At 39.9% G+C, this 24,407-nt stretch overlaps 1 protein-coding gene across 3 annotated transcripts; it reads left to right on the forward strand.

Moving 5' to 3' along the window:
• The first annotated feature begins 570 nt into the window (after window positions 1–570).
• On the forward strand, window positions 571–23,759 carry ldb1b (LIM-domain binding 1b). Of its 3 annotated transcripts, none has more exons than XM_058401035.1 (11): window positions 571–1,020; window positions 18,266–18,368; window positions 19,030–19,074; window positions 19,203–19,278; window positions 19,895–19,997; window positions 20,147–20,319; window positions 20,747–20,869; window positions 20,992–21,075; window positions 21,372–21,495; window positions 21,862–22,010; window positions 22,837–23,759. In XM_058401035.1, exons 1-11 carry the CDS (start codon window positions 993–995, stop codon window positions 23,065–23,067), a joined length of 1,239 nt encoding a protein of 412 aa, XP_058257018.1. In that variant the 5' UTR covers window positions 571–992; the 3' UTR covers window positions 23,068–23,759. The 3 variants fall into 3 exon arrangements, with proteins under 3 accessions (XP_058257018.1, XP_058257019.1, XP_058257020.1); XM_058401036.1 differs by lacking the exon at window positions 571–1,020 and adding an exon at window positions 9,074–9,224; XM_058401037.1 differs by lacking the exon at window positions 571–1,020 and adding an exon at window positions 13,028–13,425.
• Window positions 23,760–24,407: the final 648 nt, after the last annotated feature.

The raw sequence follows: 24,407 nt of genomic DNA on the forward strand, positions 1-24,407 counted from the left end.
GAGGGGCAGAATTAGACGAGGTAACTTCCTCTCCTGTCTCCGCTCTATCACTTTTGTTGTGTAAGACTGGGTGTGTGATGGAATGGGAGGAAGAAAAAAAAAAAAAGACAGGTTTGGCGACTAATGGAGTGAATGCAGGCAGGCAGCCAGGAGTGCAAAAGACACAGCGAGAGAATGAGCAGAAAGATGTCAGATGACCACACACCCTCCCTCACTTGTTTGCCGCGGATGGTAACGAGCCACTCAGACAGTGTGTCCTGCTCCTCTAACTCATTGCCTGCCAGCCGACCGAACCCCCCCTATGAGAGCACTCATGTGGATGCAGGGGGGCACAGGGTGGCAGAGATGGGCACAGGGCAGGAAAACAGTGTGTACATCTTTAAAAGCAAAAAAAAAAAAGACAGAGAGCCACATCACATGGTTGTTATTCTCTGAGATCTGCTGCTCAGGTCACTTTGACAGCCCTCTTGTTCACCCTCCCTTTCTTTTTCCCTCCCTCGCTCGCTCTAACACTCTCTCGCCCTACACACACATAATCTCTCTCTCTCTCTCTCTCTCTCTCGCTGTCTCGCTCACTCTCTTACTCTCTTTCTGTCTTACTCTCTCCTCCCACCTGCATTGCTATCAGCACACTAATAAGCGCGAGGGTACAGTCAAGGCAGCAGGATCATTGCAACTCTCTGCTCCTCTCTTTCTCTTTCTTTTTTTTTCCTTCTTCTTCTTTCTTTCTCTGCTTTCATTCCTTTGTGCTCTTGTTCTTTTTTTAACCTTTCCCTCCCTCCACGTTCTCATACTCTCCCTCTCTCCCTCTCTCCTCGGTGTATACGTGCATGTGTGGACCTTTGGAAAAACAGACGCCCATGTGAGCAGCAGCAACAGAAGCAGAGCGGAGTGAAGGAGAAGAAGCAGAAGAGGAGAAGAAGCAAAGCGACTCGTCAGAGCGTTCCACCATCAGCTCGGAGCAGCAGCGTCAGGAACGGGCATGTGAGAAGATGTCCGTGGGCGGCTGCGCGTGTCCGGGTAAGAGCCCTCTGCTGTCGCCGTGACTACCACCCGGTTGCCGAGGGAGATAGAGTGTGTTGTCAAGTGCGTCGGCGTGGCGAGAGGACGTGGCCCGAGGGCTTTGTTGCAATGACAGGGAAAGGCACGGGAGATACAAACGTTTGGGGAAAACATGGCTGCCCCCTGTTGTACTCTGTGGAGCTCTGAGTGTGTGTGTGTGTGTGTGTGTATGTGTGTGCGTGCTAGAGTTTTGTTTCAGGGCAGACTCCAAAGCAGATTGAGGAAGGGAGAAATTGGAAGAGTTTGGTGGTGTTTTTCTTTTTTCCCCGCACAGATGGTTTGCATTGGTGACTGTCGTGAAGAGCTTCATGGCCCAGGCTCGGGTTGCCTTGTTGTGGCTCTTGTTGTTGTTGATCATTTTGGAGCCTTAATTTTGAACAGGCTGCGGAATGGGAAATGAGTATTTTTAACTAGCCAGTTTTATGTCAGAAACCAGATGTGCAGAAAGTTTGCAGAGGTAAAATTGGTAAGAGGCCAAAGGTCAAGCTGATGTTCTCATGGCACTCATGGTTTCTCCTTTGCAATCATAGCACATGTACGCATTTTTGCTTGGCATTAGAATTGTATCACTGTACAAATGTCTTCTTCTTCTTCTTCTTCTTTTGTATTTGCCTGTGCTAATGTGCTTGTATCTGTCGGTTTGATGCTGCCTGTCAGAGATGGAGTGGCCCAGCGGAGTGTGTTTCTGTGATTAGCCATTTTGAGCTGACTTTTATGCGCCCACACACTGGCATCAGCAGGATTATTATGGGATTTCTGTCTACACACATCAACAAGTGTCAGTGACGGCTGTATCCTACAACCCTTCACGCTGGCTTTGGGGTTTTTATTTTTATTTTTTCATTACTTAAAGCAAAACTCCACCGGTTTCAAACAACACATATACAATTACCAGAAACACATTTTCTGGTGTTGAGAAATGACTTGAAATTCATTTATAACCCAAGTCTATGGCCAGTTGATAAAATGTGAAAAAACATGCGACTGTATTCAAAAGAGATCTCAAATGACATTTTACCAAAGCTGTTGTCCTGTAACTTCAAACACATGAGCAAGCCAGGAATCCCAGGTTCTTACTCTTTCCTGAAAGTTTTGTGGTGGCTAAGCTGGTGAGCTATAACCATAAGTCTTTTTCTCTGACAATGTAGCTCCTTCTCAGAAAGGACAAATTATACAAATGTAGAGCTTAGGTATAGTTTCATTTACAAGTCCATTTGACTGAAGAACTCATTAAAGGCTTCTTCAAAAACATGTTTTGCATAAATGTTTATTGGCTGCCCCCAACAACAGCCCTTAGGCCTACATTCAAAGTGGCTTTTGAGTAAACACGTCTACTATTCTTTTGTTAGTATGGTGAAAAATATATATGAAATTCTATTCCAGGGTAATGGTACAAATGCTCTAGATGCAGTTGATAGAGATTTGGCTGAAAAACATTGGTCTTTATATCACATCAGTGGCAGACTTGTTTGTGTTCCAGAGCTGGAACCAGCCTGTGCTTGTTTTCTTGTTTGTTTGTGGTTGGAAGATTTGCTATCTCTCCAGCTTGGCATAATGAAGGTATTAGCGTCCCCCGATTTAGCCCAAAGCAGCACGGTTTATTTAAATGAAGCGAAATATTGGTTTGTACTTCAGTACAGATAAGATGTGTTGAGAGATCACTGTGTGTTCTCTCCCCATGGGACAAAAGCTCAGACATCATGAACAGACTTGAATAAAACATGGGCGCATAGAGCTGAGGAAGGTCTGTAAGTGTTAGGAGAACTTCAGGATAAGACTAAACATCTGACTGGGTGTATTGCTGCTGATAGGGCTTGTTCTCTTTCTCTCTCTCTCTCTCTCTCTCTCTCTCTCTCTCTCTCACTCGTTCCCTGTCCCTCTCTCTCACTCATTCCCTGCAGTGTTAATGTAACAGGGTGATATCTTTGCTCTGTTGCTCAGACTCATTGGCTAGAGTGACAATCGGCCAAGCGGAGACCCATCAAACACCCCCTGGCTTTCTTCTCTCATCCCTTCCTCTCAAGAGAGAGGAAGGAAGGGACAGGGAAAACCAGAGACCACTGTCATCTTTTTATCAAATAAACAAACTGATGCTTTCCGTATAGAGAGGTGTAAAGAGAAACAGAAATTGAGATGAAGGATCAGGACTGATATCAAAGCCAGAGAGCAAACAATGTCTTCGATTACGACTGCGCTGCCACACAGACATCTGTTTGATTTCCGTTATTGTAGAGTTCACCCAGGCGATGCCATCTCGGGCGCCCAGAGCAACAGGCACTCAAGCACGTCTGTGACATTTGTGCCCTGAAGCAAGCACTGATAACACTCCCTACTCTGTAAGACATCTCTCTGTTGTAGCTACAGCATCAGCTTTTTCTCCTTCTGCTCAGATTTCTTCTTTTCCTCCTTTATTCGAACAGACAGCCCAAAGAGTGATTAAAAATTAATAAATCCGGTATATCTACTATTTGTTTCTAGCCAGAGATTTTTTGGGGGCGTTTGTTGTTTTACGACAGTGTCCCAGTAGGTTTACAAGATGGCCTTCTCATCTTTTCTTTCTTTTTTTTTTAGACTGGTCATAAAGTGGAGCACGCCTGCTTGTTTCTCAAGAGCATCTGTTCAGTCTCTCTGTTGCAATATCATATCAATAAAGTTTTATGAACCATTAAATAAGTTCATATGAATTATTTGTTTAGTGCCTGCGTGCATAGAACCTGGTGAGTGTTTGGATCATTCAGAACAAGACGTCTCAATGACTGTCAGTCAAAAAGGCCTTAATTTGACTTATACTCACATGTGGTTGTGAATTTACATTTTTATAAGCGTAAATGATAACAGCCCAGATTTATTAATGGGTTTTGGATAGGTAGATTGTTTTCTGCACTTAGTTTCTGTGTGTGTGTGTGTGTGTGTGTGTGTGTGTGTGTGTGTGTGTGTGAATTTGTGAATTTGTGTACAGGGACTATGGCTGGTTAATGGCCTGTGGCTGCAGCCCTATTATGTGATCAGTGGTTATAATGGTGCATTTTAGTGAGTATTGGTTTCATTGGTTGTGTATTTGGTCTGAGAATGAGCATTGTTCATGGCTTGCGGTCAGAAAGAACAGATTGTGTTTAGTAGAGACTAAAGCAAGGGAGTGAGATCACTCTTAGATTGGAGAGTGAGTGAGTTAGTATTGAGCAAGTAAGAGCTAGAGTGAAAGGAGAAGCTAGAGAGAGAGAGACAGAGAGTTGGCTAGCTCAGTATAAACTCAGTTTGTTTACATTCCTCTGTGATGCTGAGCAGTGGGATACACCCCCTACTTGTGTGGTCTAGGTTCGAGGTACGTGTGAGTTTTGTGAGCGCTTGTACATGTATGTGCATGTGGGAGTACGTACTGTTAAAATGAAGTCATCTACTGTATGCCTCGACATGTAGATGATTAACGTGTTTCTTGTTTTGCCAGAATTCAGATCCATTTTTCAAGTCAGCTGTAGTGTATGTGTGATCACTGCAGACAAGAATTTCAGCGTCGCCTTGTGCTGAGATAAAGAACGGAAAACCTGTTTGTTTAAAACTCATGTTTCACTGAGGCAGTTAATACACTTTTTCCGTAGTGCACTTTCAACAATTTCTGTAATATCATTCGGCCCAGTTTTGTAGTGAGGTCAAAATTTATTTATAACTTTTAAATAATTCTAGATTTATTTGGATTACTCACTTTTTTTTTTACATTAATGATTAGACTTTAAATATCAGAGTAAGAGCAATGATTATGAAGGTTTAGTGTTAGTTCAGTCTGTTCCCTCATAAACTCCTGATACAGAGTTAAAGGGCAGACATATATGCTAAATGTTTTCCCTATCACATGATTTGTTTTCATTTTTATTATTATTATTATTACAGACAAGATTTCATCTTGTAGCCTCTGGTGTGGTTTGTGGTAATGAGCACTGACTTAAGTTAAGCAACCGTTTCTTCCCTCATTGTTGTTCATGTCTCAGTTTGTACATTATCTGGAGCAGACTTTCTAATTGTAGACATGTCTTCACATTTGTCTATGTGTGTTTTAATACTGTGGAGCATGAATTGTTTCAGCCTTTGCTAGTTAGCTGAGAGGCTTAGCCAAAAACAGTTTTTGCATGTTGGTGTGTTTGTTTTAGTTCTAAGCAGACCTACTGAAGTGTTTTAGTTGTTGTGTGTGTGTTCTCGGTTGTAGTTATGCCTTACTAATATGGTCAACGTAGGTCGAAGTAAAAATGGAAATGCCTCAGCCTCTGCCTCTGCCTCGCTGCACATGGATACCACAAAACCTTCAGGAAAGTGTAACAAGAAAAGCCTTTTCCTGTATTGTTCCAGTGTTGGAAAGTTGGATTAAACTCTATAACGACAGCTTTGTTAAGCCTTTCGCTCATGTCTTTCTCATCCAAGAGTTTTATGGTGTAAGCGTAGTTTTTAATTCGTGTATGGATTTTGGTGGAACTCAACAAGTGCTGAATTCATACAGGCTATGAATATACTATATGTGAATTTTAATTAAATATGTAGGTTGTCTATTCTTATCTCAGATAAAAATCACAGACCTAAGCTAACTACACAGAGCTTTGAGGTTAGGTTAAGAAACATTCCTTTATCATATATAACATATTTGCAGTCTGTGGTCACCTTCAGCATCTACAGGTCACAAGCTCCTCCCTACCTGTCTTCCCCTTTCCTTTCACTCCTTCAGTTTGTCCCCTCTCTCTTTTTGTATCTTTTCCCTCCATTTCCCTCACACATATCCCCCCCCAACCTTGTCTGTGGCAACGAGGAGAAGGAGAGGTTGGTGCTCTCTCATGCGGAGAGTCACATGGTGTACTTGATTAGAGGAAAATCACTTAAATCGCAGCAGCACTAAAATGGCAACCACACGCATGGCGCTTGCAGTTACACAAGCGCAGACTGTAGAGGAGGATGTGTCTCTGAGATGGAGGGAGTAGAGAAAAAAAAAAAAAATCAAGGAGCACAGTATGAGAGTGTTTGTGTCAGAGAAAGAGAGAGCAAGACTGTTGTTAAAGAGGGAGGGAGAGCGAGCCAGAGAAGAAGCGGGAGGCCGAGGGAGCATTAAGAGCAAGAAAGGGAGGGTGAGAGAGTGCTAGAGAGAGAGAGAGAGAGAGAGAGAGAGAGCTCACTTAGCTGGTGTGTGACTGTGCGTTTGGCTGGCACACTGATCTGTCATTGGCCAGGCTGTCTCTAACACATCAGACCTGTCTCCCAGCAGCCACAGATCTGGAACAAAATGGCTTCCTGCACCGAGAACGCAGCAACATCAGGGCAATGTCACTTACCCATCAGCCCCCAGGCAACACCAGTGCAGAGAGAGAGAGAGAGAGAGAGAGAGAGAGACAGAGAAAGAGAGAGAAAAATGTATAGACAGATTAAAGATTATAGTGCTCTATTACCTGAATAACACGAGATTATGACAGAACATTTTACGTCAATAGAGAAAGATTGAGGACGTAGCTCAAGGGGTCCTTTTGTACTCCTTCAAGATAAAGCTGAATGCAAAAGTTTGCGTACCCTCAATTACAAGCAATGAGACTTTTAATGTAAACAGCATTTCTGAATGCATCGTAAATATGAAGTTATATTCCACTTTTTTTCTTCCGTTTCTACTTTTCACCTTTTTTTTTTGATAACAGATATCACTTACTTTGATATATATTATCCTCTTCTCAAGCTCTCTGAAAGACAAGTATTTTATTTTTAATTTCCAACTTTTAAAGTAGCTGCCACATAGATTCCCACTGACTTTTTAAATTGCCTGCTTAAAGCAAACTGTTTGAGGTCTTCGTGCTTTAAATAGGCTTTAACAAAGTAAAATGTGTGGACTGTTCTAAGTAATTGGGCACATTCAAACCAATGAGCTAGAGCAGGTCAACGCTGCTGACTTAGACTTGATTACTGAAACATTTAGGCCATGCCAGAGCTGGAGCTTTTCTAAATAGAAAAGCACAAATAAATGCACATGGTAAAATAAATCTCAAGATTTTTTTTTTGTCTCTCAGGGGTTAGAGGAATGCAAACACTTGTCTCTGTTTGCAGAGACAAATTCACATGTGCTACAGTGAGCTCAGAACAGTCTGTATTGTAGTTTTGTATTTACAAATGACACACAGTACATGTTCCCAACCCTGGTCATGTGGCACATTACTGTTCTTCCTTGGTTAGTTGCTATAAAACATCACACCTTGTGTGAACTCCTTCTTCCCCACACGGAAGCTCAATGATCAATCTCTACAGACCTGATGAGAATTATACTTTGTTAAGCGATGCATTGTGTAGCCATCCATCATGTCTGACCACAAGAGGGCGCCTGGTTCTCTCGTGTCTGTTCTAATCTCCCATCACGGATGTGATCATTGAGGATGAAATCCGAGCAGCTCTGCTCTTCTGTACCCTTACTAGCACGGAGGATCCCAATCCAAACTCCATGATCAAAACATTATTGATCTGAGGCTTAGCATTACAGAAACAGGCTAAGCCCAGGGGAGACCTGTCAATCACTCACATAACTCTCATGCTCTCTGTGTCAGTCAGAGGATTAAGGCCACGTGACCAGCTTGGGGTTTGTTTTGTTTGTTTGTTTGTTTTTATTTTGCCTCTTGATTTATCTATGTAGGACAGGATGTGGTTCACGGTTTTAAAAAAAATGTTTTATGATGGTTTTGGGGCTAAGGCAGCAAGCCAGAAGGATAGGAAAAAGTAAGAGAGCAGAGAAGAGCAACAATAAACCAACAGAAACTAAAGAGGTGGACGAGCAATGTGACAGATCTGATACATTATTTTCATCTGGACATTTATTTGTTGTTAAGTTGCAAGGTTTTTTTTATCAGTAGAAGCTAGATCAAAATACCAAATATCATACGAAATACACAAAATGTTATACATCCAGGTTTGCTTCAGACTTGCGGGAAACACTAGACCACATCCAGTGCTTCAATGATGTCCCACTGACTTCCTGATGTGGACATTGTGCAAAACCTCACCACGTAGATATACACTGTAACGTTAGCAGTTAAACAAGGATCTGGGTCATTGACCAACAGATCAGGGTTCAAGCCCCAGCACTGCTTACCTGGCACTGTTGGGCCCTTGAGCAAAGCCCCCAACCCACCCTGCTCCAGGGGTGCTGCATCATGGCTGACCCTGCGCTCTGACCCTAATCCCCGAGGATGAGATATGTGAAGAAAAGAATTTCACTGTGCAATAATGGGTATATGGCAAATAAAGACTTAATTATCACATTTTCCCTAAATAGAATCTGGTATCATTCAGCACAAGACAACACACAGCATCCTGAAGTTTGGAGGTGGAATTTTACCAGAAGGTGTGAAGTTATATGGAGGATTACATAGACCAAAAAAAGTAAAAATTGTCAGTATTATAATTTGTAAATACAGACTCTTCCTGCTATTTAACCAAATCATCTATATAAGAATGAAATCGCAGGAATAAACTTGATGCAGCCAATGCGAAGAATTGAGCATGTGTTTATGGAAAACATTTTATGTGGGATAGATTTCCATTGCTTGTTAGCAGCATTCTCACTGCAGTTCAAGTACAAAACAAAAAGAAACAAACAATGGACACTGACCACATCTTGGCTTCTTGAATACAATCTGAGGATTTTTTTAAAATAGGAAAATAAAGCCTAACAGAACTCATAGTGATTTTGCAAGTGTAGTGATGAAATCGTGTAGGAAAAAAATGCATTGTCATGGTTTTTGCTGCACCAATATGTCAGTTTAACATATCTCTAAACGGGCATTAAGGAGAAGACAGACAGCTAGAAGAGCGGGGGGCACTATTGGTGGAACAGGGGCAGTTCAGCCTGTTATCAGGCGTGTGGCAGATGTGTGCCTCAGGACTTCCTGTTGACTAGTGAACAGAAGGTGGGTAAGAGAGTCTTCAACCCCCTCCATCACTTAACGACACCCCTTCACCCTACAGCCTGGGCACCAGAGATATCCAGCAGAGGGAGAGAGAGAGAGAGAGAGAGAGAGAGAGAGAGAGAGAGAGAGAGAATAGAAAAAGTGAGAGCAAAACATATAGCCGCCTTATACATTTGTAATCTAGTGAGCTCGAATATTCACCAAGAACAGTGAGACTTTACATGATGGCTGACCAAGTGGAAACGCCTGGTAAGAAAGAACCATTCTGACCATCTCGTATTTTCTGTTCTTACCACAAGCGCTGTTAAATATTTGTTTATTCTTTACATGCTTTGAGCGACTCACAAATAAGGCAAAATTTTACACCAGTAATAGACTTGAGCAGCTGACGGTTTGCTCTGTGCCTCTCTGAGATCTGAACTTACAACCTCCTGGTTTCTAACCCAGTCACAATTAAGTTTGTACTGATTTTCTTTTTTAAAGGGATAGTATTTCTACCACATCTGTAGTGAATCTGTGATTAGCATAGACAACAAATTCAACGGGCACCATTATGTTAATGTTAACATAAGATCTTATGATGAGACAGACAGACAAAGTGTATGTTCTTGTAAAGCTTAATCAAAGTGGAGAACAAAAATAATTATGTTTACACAAATGACCAGTGCTGACCAGTGCTTTGACTCTTCCATGTTTACTTTCAGCAATATTCACTATTTTTCTTTCATCCTTTTCCTCTCCAAACACATGATTCACATTAACATGTACTGCATATACAGAATAGGCAGCCCTAGACTTTATTTATGAGTTTGTTTCAGGTCAACCGGTTTACAGTTCCTTCCTTGGTACAATTACAAATTCTTGTTCATGATAATTACACATATGCTTCAGATGTCGTAGATGGTGTTCAGACTGAAATACACTGGTGTCTTTTTAATAATATTTGGAAATGGGTTGATATGTTTTATTCGGTTATTATTCTGTGTTAGCACTAAGGCTTGTTCACTGACTTCCATGTGTTGGCTTTGGTTCTGCTGCTCCTCTGTAACTCTCAAGACAATTGCTATGACCACTTTAGGACTGCAATTGCCGCAATCAGTTTTGCACTCAAGTCTCTATCAAGTGAAGAGTTAAACAAACTTAGTTCTCTAATACAGACTTTGTGTTATAACTACTTTGAATTTTCTTTTTATATAATTGCATCTTTTGACCAGATAGTACACAGTTATCGAAGGGGAATTATTTACATCAGGTGTCACTTACATTAGGATGAGTTCCCTTTTGAGTCTGGTTCCTCTCAAGGTTTCTTCCTAATGTCATTGCAGGGAGTTTGCTTGCTTGCTCATTAGGGATACATTTTAAATGTATATACTGAATGTATATCTTATATTTATATCTTAGATATTTTTGTGAAGCTGCCTTGTGACCAATACAATTGGACTGAATTTATTAAATCCCAAATAAGGGCACCACTACCAGTGTGGCATATAGGTAAAGGGCATAAGGAACACACAGTCTCACTGTCTAAGCGTGTACCCCACATGAAAATACATATCGTTGGATATGCTGTACACACATGCCCTATTCAGCAGTGAGACAATCAGGTTGTGTTTACATTAGTGAGGGTAATGAGGGAGAAACCTGTAATAACTTGCCTACTGCTATATTGATAGGAAAATAGCAAAACATGCATTTTCCAAAGCAGATTAACGTTATAAAGGTTATCTTTAAATGAATTTATTGCTCGTCCTCAAATCCCCTAACTGCTTAACCGCTTAATCCAATAAATATGATTTGCCTTAAGTTGATATTCTAATGAATATTTTTTACTTATCCCAACTGCATATGCAAAAGATCAGTTTATAGTTTAAATAACGCCTGCTTGTACTGAGGGATTTTACTCCTTTTATGCCACAACATTATGACAACGCAAACAGCGTTTTGTTTTTTTTATTAAAGAACAACATCATACTGTTTTATACGTAAATGTTCAGTGTGCTGACACTGGAGACTCCTTCCAAAAAAATCCTCTCCTCACGGAAAACGTCTACATCTCAACAATAAAAAGAAACATCTCAAAATAAATCTCTTTGTGGAAAGTTCAGCATACCCCAATGTAAGTTGTTACTATAGAAATGATAAAGTATTAGAACTAGTCTATTGATATAAACCTGTGATTTGCCTTGAACCTGGAACTATTGTCACAGCTGCTGTCATAGAAATGTAATAAACACCCCCTGACCAATCAGGATATAGTACTGGAGTATAAATTATTATAATTGCCTTAACATTCAGTGTATACAACATAAATGTACACAGAGGCTTAAACTGTGCAAACTGGAAAGCTCCCGGTTGTGGACTGCACTGTTGGTGTGCCAGTTGTTCACTGTTGACTTGTAGGCCAGCTGCAAACACAGAGCAGTTAAAGGAGTAATAAAAGTGCTGCAAGTTTCCACCAATTAACCAGAAACAAGTGCAAGATAGCTGCGGGACAAACAGAGACAGCCATGGTGAAACATGAGGCTTAGAGTAAGTGCTAGTGCTATAAATACTAATCACAAGCAGGGAGTGAATCTGCAAATGATACGATCTTAAAGAGTCAAAAGCAAATTTGTAATAACAGCAGTAAAGCACTGTAATGACTAAGTAATGCACAAAGTTATATATATTTATCAGTTCTATTAAAATCTATTAGTATGGTGTGTCGCAGTAAATATTCCAAAATTTAATTTTAGATTCCAAAATCTACATTTATAATTTTAAAAAATGGACTTTTTCATTTGTTACTGCATTTGTGAGAAAGCTAAGCATGTTTTGTCGTGCATTTATGTACTAAGGCGTTGACCTGAATTTCTTCTGTGGAAATAATGATTGACGTATTGAAATGCTTTTATGTTAAGCAAGACAATTATTGATGGAGATATCTCCAGTATTTTTTTTAACGGACCACACGCAATGTCCTGAAACCACATTTATTGATTTTGTGCCATGACATGAAGTGGCCAGCTATCGACCTCAGTGGGAACTGATCATTTTAAATCCCCAGGGCTGTGTTGTCTTTTATCGGTCACCTGGCAGTCAAATGATCTCGGCTATGAAGTGGACTAATGCAGCTGAGGTGTTTGTACGTGTAATTGCAGCAGTGATTTGATTAGACAAATTGATGACTATAATCTGCTATAATGGGGTTACATTAAGCCCTTGCTAGCTAATTGAATGACCTTTACATTCATCATTAGATTAATTAGATTTTTTCTTTTAGATTTGGTATTTTTATTGGATTTTGTTAGTGGTCTAAGGTCCGCATTTTTAAATAATGGTGTAAATCATGCAGTGGTGCAGATCATCCTCTATTGTTAATTGTTATAGTTGTAAAATGTTATCGTTAAACCTTATTGACTGTTCAGCTGAATTGAATGGACTTAAATGGACTAAAAACTAAAAACAGGTGTAATTAATGTCAAACTGAGTTGATTGGAGATGAACGAATGAATACACATAAATGAATTGTAAAAGATTTGAAGGGTGGAAAGTTCATAAAATAGATAGATAGATAGATAGATAGATAGATAGATAGATAGATAGATAGATAGATAGGCAAACTAATATCATAGTGCAAATGTGTTTATTATGTGATAAATTGGATTATATATATATTCATAAAATGAATCAGTCAAATTCAGTAACTTTATTAAAATGTACACAAGCTTCTCCTAAAACGAAATTCGTAGTTTGTTTGTTTTCTCACAAATTCAGTAACAACAAATGAAGAAAAAATAGTTAAAAAATATAATTATAAAGTGTAGATATTTTTTTTATATTTGAAAGAGGCCCTGACTGAAAAAAAATACATATATTAAATTAATAAATTTAAATAGAATTGAATTATAAGGCAAGAAACTCGGTGTTTTTTAATACAAACATGTATAAGTGTGGCATTACATGTGATGAGAAGAGATGCAAAAAATGTGCCGAAACAACCTTCCACCGGAGAGGAGGAGGAGGGTGAGGAAGGGCGGTGGACTGTTTCTCTCTCCCGAGCTTGATTGTGGGAGAAAGAGAGAGGAGATGATAAGGAGAAGCCAGTGGGGGAGAGACAGAGAGGAGAAAGAGGTGAAAGGAGAGAGAGGAGGGCCTACAGCTTTATTGTTCATGCCTGCCCTGGAACAAAGGGCTTATAACGGGCTCCGTCCGCAACACCACAGCTAGCAGGCTTACGGAAATGGCACACGGCATCGCCTTCACATCAGTCTAGCGGTTTATTTTTCTCCTCAGTCGCATTTTCGATGCTTTCCCCCGTTGTTGTTGTTATTGGTGTAGAGTTTGTGTCGGGGACGTTTAGTTTTGCTCCACAGTAGCCACCGTACTCAGCTCGAGCTCCGGAACTGAGCTACTCTGTGCTACCGCTGGAGCTTGTAAACATTAATCTTGTGAAAACCGATTCTTGCAGGTAAAATCATGTTTTTTATGCACTTTATGTTGCATGTATTGAAAATTGTGTTACTTTATTATTATTTTTTTTAAAAGATACATATTGTATTCTTTGTTGATTATACAGTTCGTTGATATTTTTTTTAATGTATTGTAGCCGTGTTACGCTAGCCTGCTAGCTAGCTAGGTTGCCAGTTTGCTAATTCGGCTCGGATAGAAAGGAGACTGAAATAGCTTCGGAATGTGTTTTAGTCTAATTCGTTATAGGACGCCGCGCAAAACGAATAACGGATGTATTATCGTAATGTTTACGCTCTTCGGAAGTGTTTTGGTTCGTTCAATCATGCTAGGCTAACAAAATCTAGCTAGCTAACCAGTAGTGGAGAAGTTGTTTCCCAAACGGCTTTCTTCTGTCTACGCGAGTGCACTGCACAGCACGTGAAATAATGGATTGTACGCCCTATGTAGTGCACTTCATGGCCAATCGGGAGCCGTTTGGGATGCGGCCCGTGTAGCCAGCTTCCTCGACTAGTGGGTGCTTCAAGACTGTCTTGTGACCAGAAGAAATTTCACACCTTTCAAATCTTTGTTTATTGTGAAGTCAACACCATTTTTTGTGTGTATATTTCTAAATGTTATGCTCTAAGATATAATTAATCTTTTAATAACTTTCCCATTTTTATGACTTGTTACCTACCTTTTTGTATAACAATAATGCCATTATTATTATTGTTCAGCATATGGATTAAGTATGAATTTGGTGATCACATTGGAAATGGTTTACTCTCTGCCCCTAGAATCAGACGAGCAAATCCTATGCAAAATTACTTGCTTTGCAACAATCTACAGACTAGTTTAGTTGGAAAGTTAACGTTATCGTGCACTTGGGCTTGTTGATTTCTCCACATCTGCGAGCAGCAGCTCATAAACATCACATTTTATTAAGCCTTAAGAGTATTATTCCCAGAATGAGAGATGCTGGGTTGTTTTCCCCTTGCTAGTAATGAATCATGTTTGGCAAGATGGATGTCCTACGCTGCGGCTGCTGCAATTTGCGGGTCCCTTAGTGCATTTTTGCTTCCTCTCTGTCTTGTCAGCACCACTCATAATGTGGCACATTTTGAGGTGAATTAGATTATCAGCACATTTTAGCCTTTAGTGTGATGTGTTTTGCCTCTCTGTGTGTAGGAAAGAGGCCCTGTGTGTGATCAGAGCGAGGGGGAGGTGTTGTTTTGAAGAAAGCAATTTACAGCACAGGAAGTTAGTGTTTGTTGCCTGATTTGATTTAGACAGACAGTCATTAACCACCAGCTGAGTGATCTCTGTTAATGGTATGCTCTTAAGATCTAATGGACTGTTGCTTATTTATTTATTTACTTATTTATCGCTCTTAATGGCAATGCGGTAGTCATTTCTGCCTCTTCTGGTGGAGGGGGAACAAGTCTTAATTAGCCGTTGCGATTCAGAGGAAATTCTCATTTGGAGTGAAGACTTCCTCTTTCTCTCATATAAGAGTTTACACAAATGCACAGCGTCAGGTTTTTCGGCAGTGTATGATCATAGAATTAATGTCGATGGTTACAAATTACAGTCTGAATTAGGCCTGTGCATGAATACACAACACTGTTTCTGTTAACACCACCAGTGTCTGTTTTCATTCAGGAGTAAGCTGACCAAGTAGAGAGCACACTGTTTTATTTATTTATTTAATTTCATTTTAAAGCAGGCCCATGAAATGAGAGCGCCATTAAAAAAATGAAATTAGTAATCGTTTTTTTTTTCGTAAGATACATTATTCAATAACCTGGCATAACAGGTGGAGCAATTATTCTGATATAAAACTACTGGTACTGCACGCACTGCCTCACAGTGCAAATAGTGTACACCACTGACCTGTGGGCCATAAAGATAACTTATGACAGCCGTGTGGAAATACACTGCATAGGTTCCACTGTGCAGAGGTGCTGCTGCACAGGGCAGCTGTGTGTCCAGTGTCCCCCACCCTTAATTTTTAATGCTTTAAAGTCACAAATGAATGTTTCATGAAGGCAGTAAACTGATGAAGGAAGGGTGTTTCTCTCTCTCTCTCTCTCTCTGTGTGTGTGAATATTATTACTAAAATTTGCGGTAGCTCTCTGTAGCTTTTTTTTAGGCTTCATTAGTTGTACACACATCTTTGCAGCAGGTGTGTATGAGAGTAAGAAGTTGTCACAAGAAGTGGGTGTGACAATTGAAGACAAGGCTGTGCAGATGGATAAAAGCTCAAAGCATTGACTGGGGGGTGGACACAGTTCTGATGGAGCACCCTAAAATGACCAGGTCTCGAATTCATTTCCTGGAGACCAAACAGACCCCTGTGTCCCCTGCTGTACTATACGGGGTCCTCTCGGAGCATTTGTGAAATGGAAAGAAACAGCTAGATGGCTATTTATCACATCCCCACCATGGTAGAATGTCAGCCAGTTCGATTCAGATAAATGCACAGGCGTTGGCTGGTTGGTTGCTTTATTGACAGGTCTATTATTGACAGTTAACAATGGATGAAGAAATCTGCCCATGGTGCTAATGTGCTGCGATGAAAATAGAAAGGCACATATGTGTATGTGTGCACAATTGATCCACTGTAAATTAAATTGAATGCAGTTTTTTCATTCGGTGCTTCTTATGTATAGGGATATTTTTAATGTCACACTTAACTAACATTTTACAGGATCTTCTACTCTTGGAAAACTTGCACCCATGGGTTTGTCCGTTCGTAATAAATTGCTGGGAATATGCCAACACTAACAATTCAGTTGTGAATTAGCAGTTAATTTGGTGGTTATTTGGTAAGGGTGGCATGAAAGCAAACATAACACTAAAAAGGAGAAAAGTGGCTGTAAATATTTTAACATTTTTATATATATATATATATACGATATTCACTTCATCACAGTATTCTCATATGTCCCATTCCTAATAGCACAGTTAGCTAATTGTTGTGATGTGGTGATTGATGTGATTTCTGTTGTGATTTGTGTATTGAGAAATTCCACTTTTCTTAGTTTTTATATTCTTAGATTTTTTTTAGTGCTCTAAAGACATGTCAAACTGTCTCCTTGTATATTTAACAAATTTGTTTTTATGTTCTGGGTGTACATTTTTTCTCTTCATCGGAATGTATTTAGTTTTATGTTGCGTCAGTCAAATATTTAGCACCTGTCCTCTAGTTTGTGCTCTGAAAAACAGCTTGGGTTGTGTGTAAATATCCCAAGAATCAGTGCATGTCTGAGTGTTCTCTGGAAATGAACAAACCTCTTATGCTTTGGCCAATCTTGTATCTTATAACACAGGTTGACAGAAGACAAAACTCGTAAAACCCAGCGTGTGGTTTTATGACAGGCGAGAATCATTGACATTTCACAGATTTATTTGCGAGACGAGACGGCCGGTCATTATTAGGCGGAGTCGTTCCCGTGACAGTGGAGGTCACGACCCCGTCGAGGCTGAATGCATCGCGCAGTAGATCCTTTTAATAGGCAGGATGGATAGGGTGAGGGGTGTGTCTGCACTCCACAACCCCCTTCTGCACTGTGTGTGTGTGTGTGTGTGTGTGTGTGTGCAAGAGAGAGAGAGAGAACGAGCAAGCAAGCAAATGAGCTCTACACCACTCCTGACCTGTGTATTGGATTGAAATGAGGGTGGGCTGCTGTATTGCCCTGTATAGCAGTCACGCGCTTAGGCCCCAGATGATGTCGAAGCGACCCCTGCTCTCATGCATCCTCAGTAGGATTTCTGAATTCAAATGTAAATCATCAATCTAATGATAGCCTGACCTTCATAGGTAATGTTTAATGATTCATTGATACTGCGTACGGAATAGTTTCAACTGAAGCAGGAATTTTCAATACGGTTTGATTTGTATAGCATTTTTAACAATGGACATTGTCTCGGTGCAGCTTTACAAAAATCTGGATGTAGCTTTAGATCCCTAATGAACAAGCAAGAGGTGGCCGTGGAGAGGAAAAACCCCCTGAGACAACATGAGGGAGGAACCTTAAGAGGAACCAGCCTCAAAGGGGATTTTACAGCATTAGAGTGTGCTAGAAGTGATAGGGCTGTCAGCATAAACATCACTGATCGTATCCTATTTGCACTAGTATAATATTTACATATACAAAGAAAAAAAGAATGTTTAATGTCTTATTTTATTCTGCTGAAACATGTTTCGTAAAACTTTTTTGACCAACTGACTCTTGTAGCTTCAGGTGCGAAAGCTTCTCCGTCATTTTCTGAAATGATATATTGATCTCTTTTTAGTCGTGGTTTTAAAACATAATTCTTGTGTTTTAAAAGAAAATTGATATTAAAAGACATAATCCAACAGACAAACTTCTGTCTGAATCATTCAGGAAGTCAAGTAATTTTGTACATACTGTGTTTTTAATGTCTGGAAAGATTTTGCTCTCTTTTACCTCCTTTAAAGCGACCTAGAAAATATATATCATGTCTTTTACTATAAAATGATAGCAAAAAAAGCCCAAATGCTTATTATGCAGTAACTACATGAACAGCGTCACTAATGTTATATATATTATATACTTAAAGTGTTATAAATGTGAAAGTGTAGAAACACCCACAGTTCAAGAAGATATTATGATAGTTTTAATATTTACTGTAATTATCATTTTCAAGCACTTTCTAGACGAATTAAACAGAGCATTCAACATATCTCATATTTCAATTCAAGAGCTATTTCTCTGGTATCTAATCACTATTTACAGCCAGTAGTAAACACTTAGGAATCTAGAAAAAACATTAGGCCCGCATTTTGTCGCTTACAGCTTCCTAATTTTGTTTTCCCATTCTGTCTATTTTAGGCTGTTCCTCCAAATCATTCAAGCTGTACTCCCCGAAGGAGCCCCCCAACGGCAGTGCTTTCCCCCCTTTCCATCCCGGCAGCATGCTGGACAGAGACGTGGGGTGAGTCCTCTTTCTGTTACCGCAGTGTAGTAGATGCAAATAAACATAGTTTGGGCGTTTCTGTTTTCTTCACTCTTGGGCTGTGTGTGTATGTGTGATAGGTTTTGTTTACAGTAAAACAACTTAATAGTTTATTTAAAAAAAAAACCCAGCAGGAAACCATGATTGTCAGTTGTTTGGCGTAGGTTTTGCCAAGTCAGCCAACACCAGTTTGGCCATAGTGAGATAGTGGAGTAAGGAAGAACAAGAACCCCAAGGCTGACCCCCCCCACCCCCCCGTCTTTGGTTAAAACGATCCGTCACTCAACAGCCTCGGCTCTGATTGGGCGGTGAAAGGGTGGGGGCACTAAAAGTGCAGGGGACTGTGTCTGGCTGCCTTCACTGCTCCGTAGAGATAAGAGGGAAAAAAAATGTCTGGGGAGGAAACAATCCACTTCCTGTCTGAATCTGCACCCACAGGGGGATCACACTTAATCCTGAATCATCAGCTTCTAATATGCATCACTAAATTTTAGTCTTGCTTGCTGGTAAAGAAAAACACATCAATACATAGAAGCTATTTTTGTCTAGGATCATTGATGATTGACCGTTAAACACATGGCTGCTGTGAAGGCTGTGTGTCATCTTAAATATTGTCTTCTTTCTTTGTCTTGTTCTGCAGCCCAACGCCCATGTACCCCCCCACATACCTAGAGCCTGGAATAGGGTATGTATCAGCCACTCCCTGCTTTATTCTCGTAGAATTGATCCATTAGAGTATCTCATGGGTGTTCATGTATAACAAATCTCACAACTCTCTGTGCTTTTCTTCTTCTTTTTTCTTTATCGTATTAGGAGGCACACGCCATATGGGAACCAGACAGACTACAGGATATTTGAGCTTAACAAACGGCTACAAAACTGGACAGAGGTAAGTGTGAGGCAAAGACATGCAAGACACAGTTCCACCTGAGGAATCATGGTTGATTATTTGGGCTGTAGATCCAGGAACCTTTTTATTTCCTCTAATTTACAGTAGTTAGTTTTCTGCAGGCCAGAAACTGTTATGATTAATTGTTAGTTTACAGTGTTAAATGTTGCTGTTTGGTCACAGCCCCTGCAGTTTTGTAGGAATACAGGAACAGAAACACTCTAGTTTTTGCTCAGGATAGTTCCTGAACCTCAGAGGAAATACATGTGAATATGTTAATTTTGAAGACTAGTATTTGCCAGTGGCTCCTGTTATCACAGCTTTTTTCTATTCATAGATATATTCATATCTCTGTGCGAATGAGAGATTTAAAAACGATCAGAAAGCTACTTTTGGATGATGTTGTTGTTAAAATACTTATTTTTCTGTGAAGATGCTCTCCACAGAAAGAATTTTACAGAACAGTTTATTCAGTAATATCTAAATATATATCTTTATTACTCATTTATATAATGCTGGAGCTGACTGTATGCATTTGCTTTTGTTTTGCTTTTTCCTCTCTTGCTTTCCCTCACACTTACTCCCTCTTGCTCTCTCGCATGATTGTTGAGTCCAGGAGTGTGATAATCTCTGGTGGGACGCCTTCACCACAGAGTTTTTCGAGGATGACGCCATGCTGACAATCACCTTCTGTCTAGAGGACGGCCCTAAGCGATACAGTAAGGCTCAAATAATGTTTGAAATTAAATGTGTGCATAATTTTAATGTTTTTTCAGTATGTTTGTAATTGTTCTAGTAGCCTGTACTGTAAAGTATGTGAAGTATGTGCCTATTAGTTGCTAATGGAAATTGTGTTTTTCCCCTTCAGCAATTGGCCGGACTCTGATCCCGCGCTACTTCCGCAGTATATTTGAAGGGGGTGCAACTGAGCTCTACTATGTGCTAAAGCACCCTAAGGAGTCCTTCCACAATAACTTTGTGTCTCTGGACTGTGATCAGTGTACGATGGTCACTCAGAATGGCAAGCCCATGTTTACACAGGTAGGCATTAAAGCAGCAGAGTGCGTGCATGCATACATGTAGTGTTATAGTGTAACAACAGCAGCGACATCATTATTCGCAGATAGTTTTCATTATTTAATTAATGTGTTATTAGAATTATTGTGTTATTAGTGTTATTTAATGTCTCTTTAAGATATTGTCCCCAATCAAAAACAAAACACTTACACTAGCTCTTATGCCTCTTCTCTGCAATTTCCACTCGCACTCAATTATAAATCTTGTATAGTGGCGCTACTTGTATTGTCCTCTGTTTGATATATCACTTTGCCTGTATTTCCTCATTTGTAAGTCATTTTGAATTGAAAAGGCATCTACTAAAGGAATAAATGTAAGTTTAATGTAAATGTTTTTATTGTCTGTGTGTGTAAACCTACTATATCACATTTCTCTGCCATGCAAACGGCAGGTATGCGTGGAAGGACGTTTGTACCTGGAGTTCATGTTTGATGACATGATGAGAATAAAGACATGGCACTTCAGCATAAGGCAGCACAGAGAGCTCATTCCCCGCAGCATCCTGGCTATGCACGTATGTGTCAGACCTTGTGCCAATGGCATGAAATTTAGCCAAAGGCATCCTTCTAATTGTAAAAAATATTATAACATTAATATTTAAGGACCACTTGATTTATCTCTTGTCTGCCATTCCAGGCTCAGGACCCGCAGATGGTGGACCAGCTGTCTAAGAACATCACAAGATGCGGTCTCTCCAACTCCACTCTCAACTACCTCCGAGTGAGTGCTCGTATGGCCTCCATACGTACCAGCTGTCTTATAGTGCCAGTGGTATAGTCATAAATCAGCTCTGAGCGGGAAATCGCATCACACCTAACCTGCTGAATATTGACAGCGATTCCAATTTAGTTCTGTTTTTAACACCTACACCTCTGGGAATGGAGTAGTGTTATAAAACTGAAATAATGCATTCAGTTACATGAATGTATGCTCTTCAGACAAACTGTCCTCTTCACAGTGGTGTTGTACGTGCACAAGGCAAACATCATAAAGTAGAATCTCTCTCTGTTCTTTAGCTATGTGTGATCTTGGAGCCAATGCAGGAGCTCATGTCCAGGCATAAGACATACAGCTTGAGCCCCAGGGACTGTCTCAAGACCTGTCTGTTTCAGAAGTGGCAAAGGATGGTAGCTCCTCCTGGTAGGCAAATATTCCTTTTTTTCTTTCTTTCTTTTTTTAAATCAAACTGGGATTTGTTATTCTTCCTGTTCTGACATGTGCTTCTCATAGAAAAAGTTATTAGTTTTCTGTGCAGCATGTTTGCCAGGAAACCCCTTGGACAGCAATAAATACCTAACATATTGTCCTGTACATGTTTGTAGTTTGTAGGGAATTTTTCAGCAAGTGCACTTTATTTAACAGGCTTGTTGTTCTAAGCATTGTAATGCTAATGAAGGCACCAGTTTTAATTTTGTTTTTAATATTTAGGATTAAGTGTCGCTGCTATATGCACTGGCTAGACTGTTGCTCATCATAAAGCTTTGATTTTGTCCCGTCTCTCATCAGCGGAGCCAGCACGGCAGGCACCCAACAAGCGGCGGAAGCGTAAGATCTCGGGCGGCAGCACCATGAGTGCAGGAGGAGGCACCAATAATAACAATAACAGCAAGAAAAAGAGCCCTGCTGGCAGCTTCCCACTCTCCAGCCAAGTACCTGTAAGCATGGTTCAAACATGCCTGCATTTAATTTTTAATTCTAACCTTAATACATGAGTTACTTTGAATATGAATGATATTATAGCGCTATATGACTACAGACATAAACAAGTAGTGACAAAAAAGAAAACAAAGTGAAATTGTCACTTTCTTATCCAAAGAAGACTGGATCGTAATTAATGTTTAAGATTTTTAAAAAATTTATTAACAGTAAATGTTTATTGGTTAATTTTATATAAATTCTGACATCTTCAACTTGTCTTTGTCTAAACCAGGAGACTTTAGAGATTCAGTGTGTATGTGTGTGTGTATGTGTGTATATGTATGTATATATATGTGTATATATATATATATATATATATATATATATATATATATATATATATATATATATATATATATATGTATATATATATATGTATATGTGTATATATATATATAATATACACGCACGCATGGATCATTGGGCAAAACATAATGGCAAATTGGAGTCTGTCTTGTGGATTAAATGCCCACATTTGAAGTTTTCTACGGAAGAAATGTGCCAGTCGGAAAATGTTACGTGATATTAGTTGTAGGATACATATTCCTTTTATTATTTCCTTATGTGAAAATATTCTAAAATAAAGCAGCAGTTGGGTTAGGAATGTCTGCTTTTGATTGGCTTATCTTAGGGGACTACAAATTTTGTATTGAATTCAAACTGGATTCTTTAAATGCATAAATCTGAAATTAATTTAAATGGAAAATTAGTTCCAACTGCTGATTATCATACTGGTTGTTTTAATCCCCTTCAAGCATCCTAACGTCGTGTTCTCTTCTGTAGGACGTGATGGTTGTGGGTGAGCCCACTTTAATGGGAGGGGAGTTTGGCGATGAAGACGAGCGTCTGATCACGCGGCTAGAGAACACACAGTTTGACGCGGCCAACGGCATCGATGACGAGGACAGCTTCAACAATTCTCCAGCCTTGGGCTCCAACAGTCCCTGGAACAACAAGGCTCCCTCAAGCCAGGAGAGTAAGAGCGACAACCCCACCTCCCAAGCCTCTCAGTGAGACTCAGGCCAAGAGGGGAGGGTACAGGAGGATAGGAGAAGAGAGAGGAGGTCACGGAGGAAGTAGGGGTTTGGAGACACATGGCCGACTCACTCATCTACATGCAGATCCACTTTCACAAAATGGCGGCCATTCATTTCGCCCCGTCTCAACGTGCTGGAGAGAAGAGTGAGACCGTGGGTCAGAGGAGAGCCAGGACTAAGAACAAGTGAAGTGTAAATCAAATGTATTGGGTTTTAAGAACACGGTAACCATGAAGTTGTTGGTGTTTTACTGGGCGAATGCTCCTCTGAGGAAGGTGTAGATAGTTCCCTTGTTTAAGTTAAGAAGGAGGTTGGTTGTATTGTCCTCGGAGGAGAAGGCCGACGTGTAAAACGCCAGCAAATTACACACACCCTCACAAAATGACCAGAGGTGAAGGATGATGTCAGGTGTGTTTGCTCTAAAGCCCAGCTCATCCCCCTCTGAAGCAGACATCATTACAGATCTTTCCCTGCCATTAGTGGAAGATTCGGACTGAAACCAAGTATACCACCGCCATGCTGTAGAACAGCCCGGAATTCTCATTGTTTTAAAGAAGAAAAAAAAAAAGGTGAGATGGCAAGCATTTAAATGAAACGTTTTGGAAAATTTTATCTGCATTTTATACCAGCCTCTATTTCCCTAGAATGTTTTTATTTTCCTTTTTTTTACCGACATTGAAAGCTACAGACCAAGGAGCTACGAGGACTTTCAAGGTCCAAATCTCAACCTTCAAATTATATTTGTTTGTATTATTTTTTAACAAAAAGAGAGTAATTTAGTGTGGGCTTTTATTTCATTTTGTGTACTTGTGCTTGTATATTTAAGGTAGTAGCAAAGTTCTGTATAACTGTATGAAAATGTATTCTTCCTTAGCATTGCCTAAAGCCATTCTGATCTAATGTGTAAAAAAAAGAAAAAAGTGAAAAGGAAAAACCTCATGAATCTGTCTTTGCCCTTTCTCCTCTAATTTTATCAATTTGTGTAAGAATGATTCAATTAAAGTGCGCAGTCACATGCCTGATTGCTCTGTTCTTACTTGGTCCAAGTGCACTTGGTACTTGAAGGCCATCCAAAGCAGTAATCCCTTCAGCCCAGTCAGGTTTATGTTCAAATATAGATTTCAAAGCCCTGTCCAGTTTTATCCATTTACATTCAAATTGTAAGATTTCTGCCAGCCGTGCACTTGTAATTGAAAATAAATGGTGATCTGTCCCTCTTCTAACCCTGTAGACATCCCTCTCTTTGATATATCTATTTTTTTGTTTTTCTTAGTTTTTGCCCTTGATTAAATTAATGTATGTACCAATAAAATATGA

Source organism: Hemibagrus wyckioides, linkage group LG10 (genome assembly GCF_019097595.1).
Source record: "Hemibagrus wyckioides isolate EC202008001 linkage group LG10, SWU_Hwy_1.0, whole genome shotgun sequence".
NCBI lineage: Eukaryota > Metazoa > Chordata > Actinopteri > Siluriformes > Bagridae > Hemibagrus > Hemibagrus wyckioides.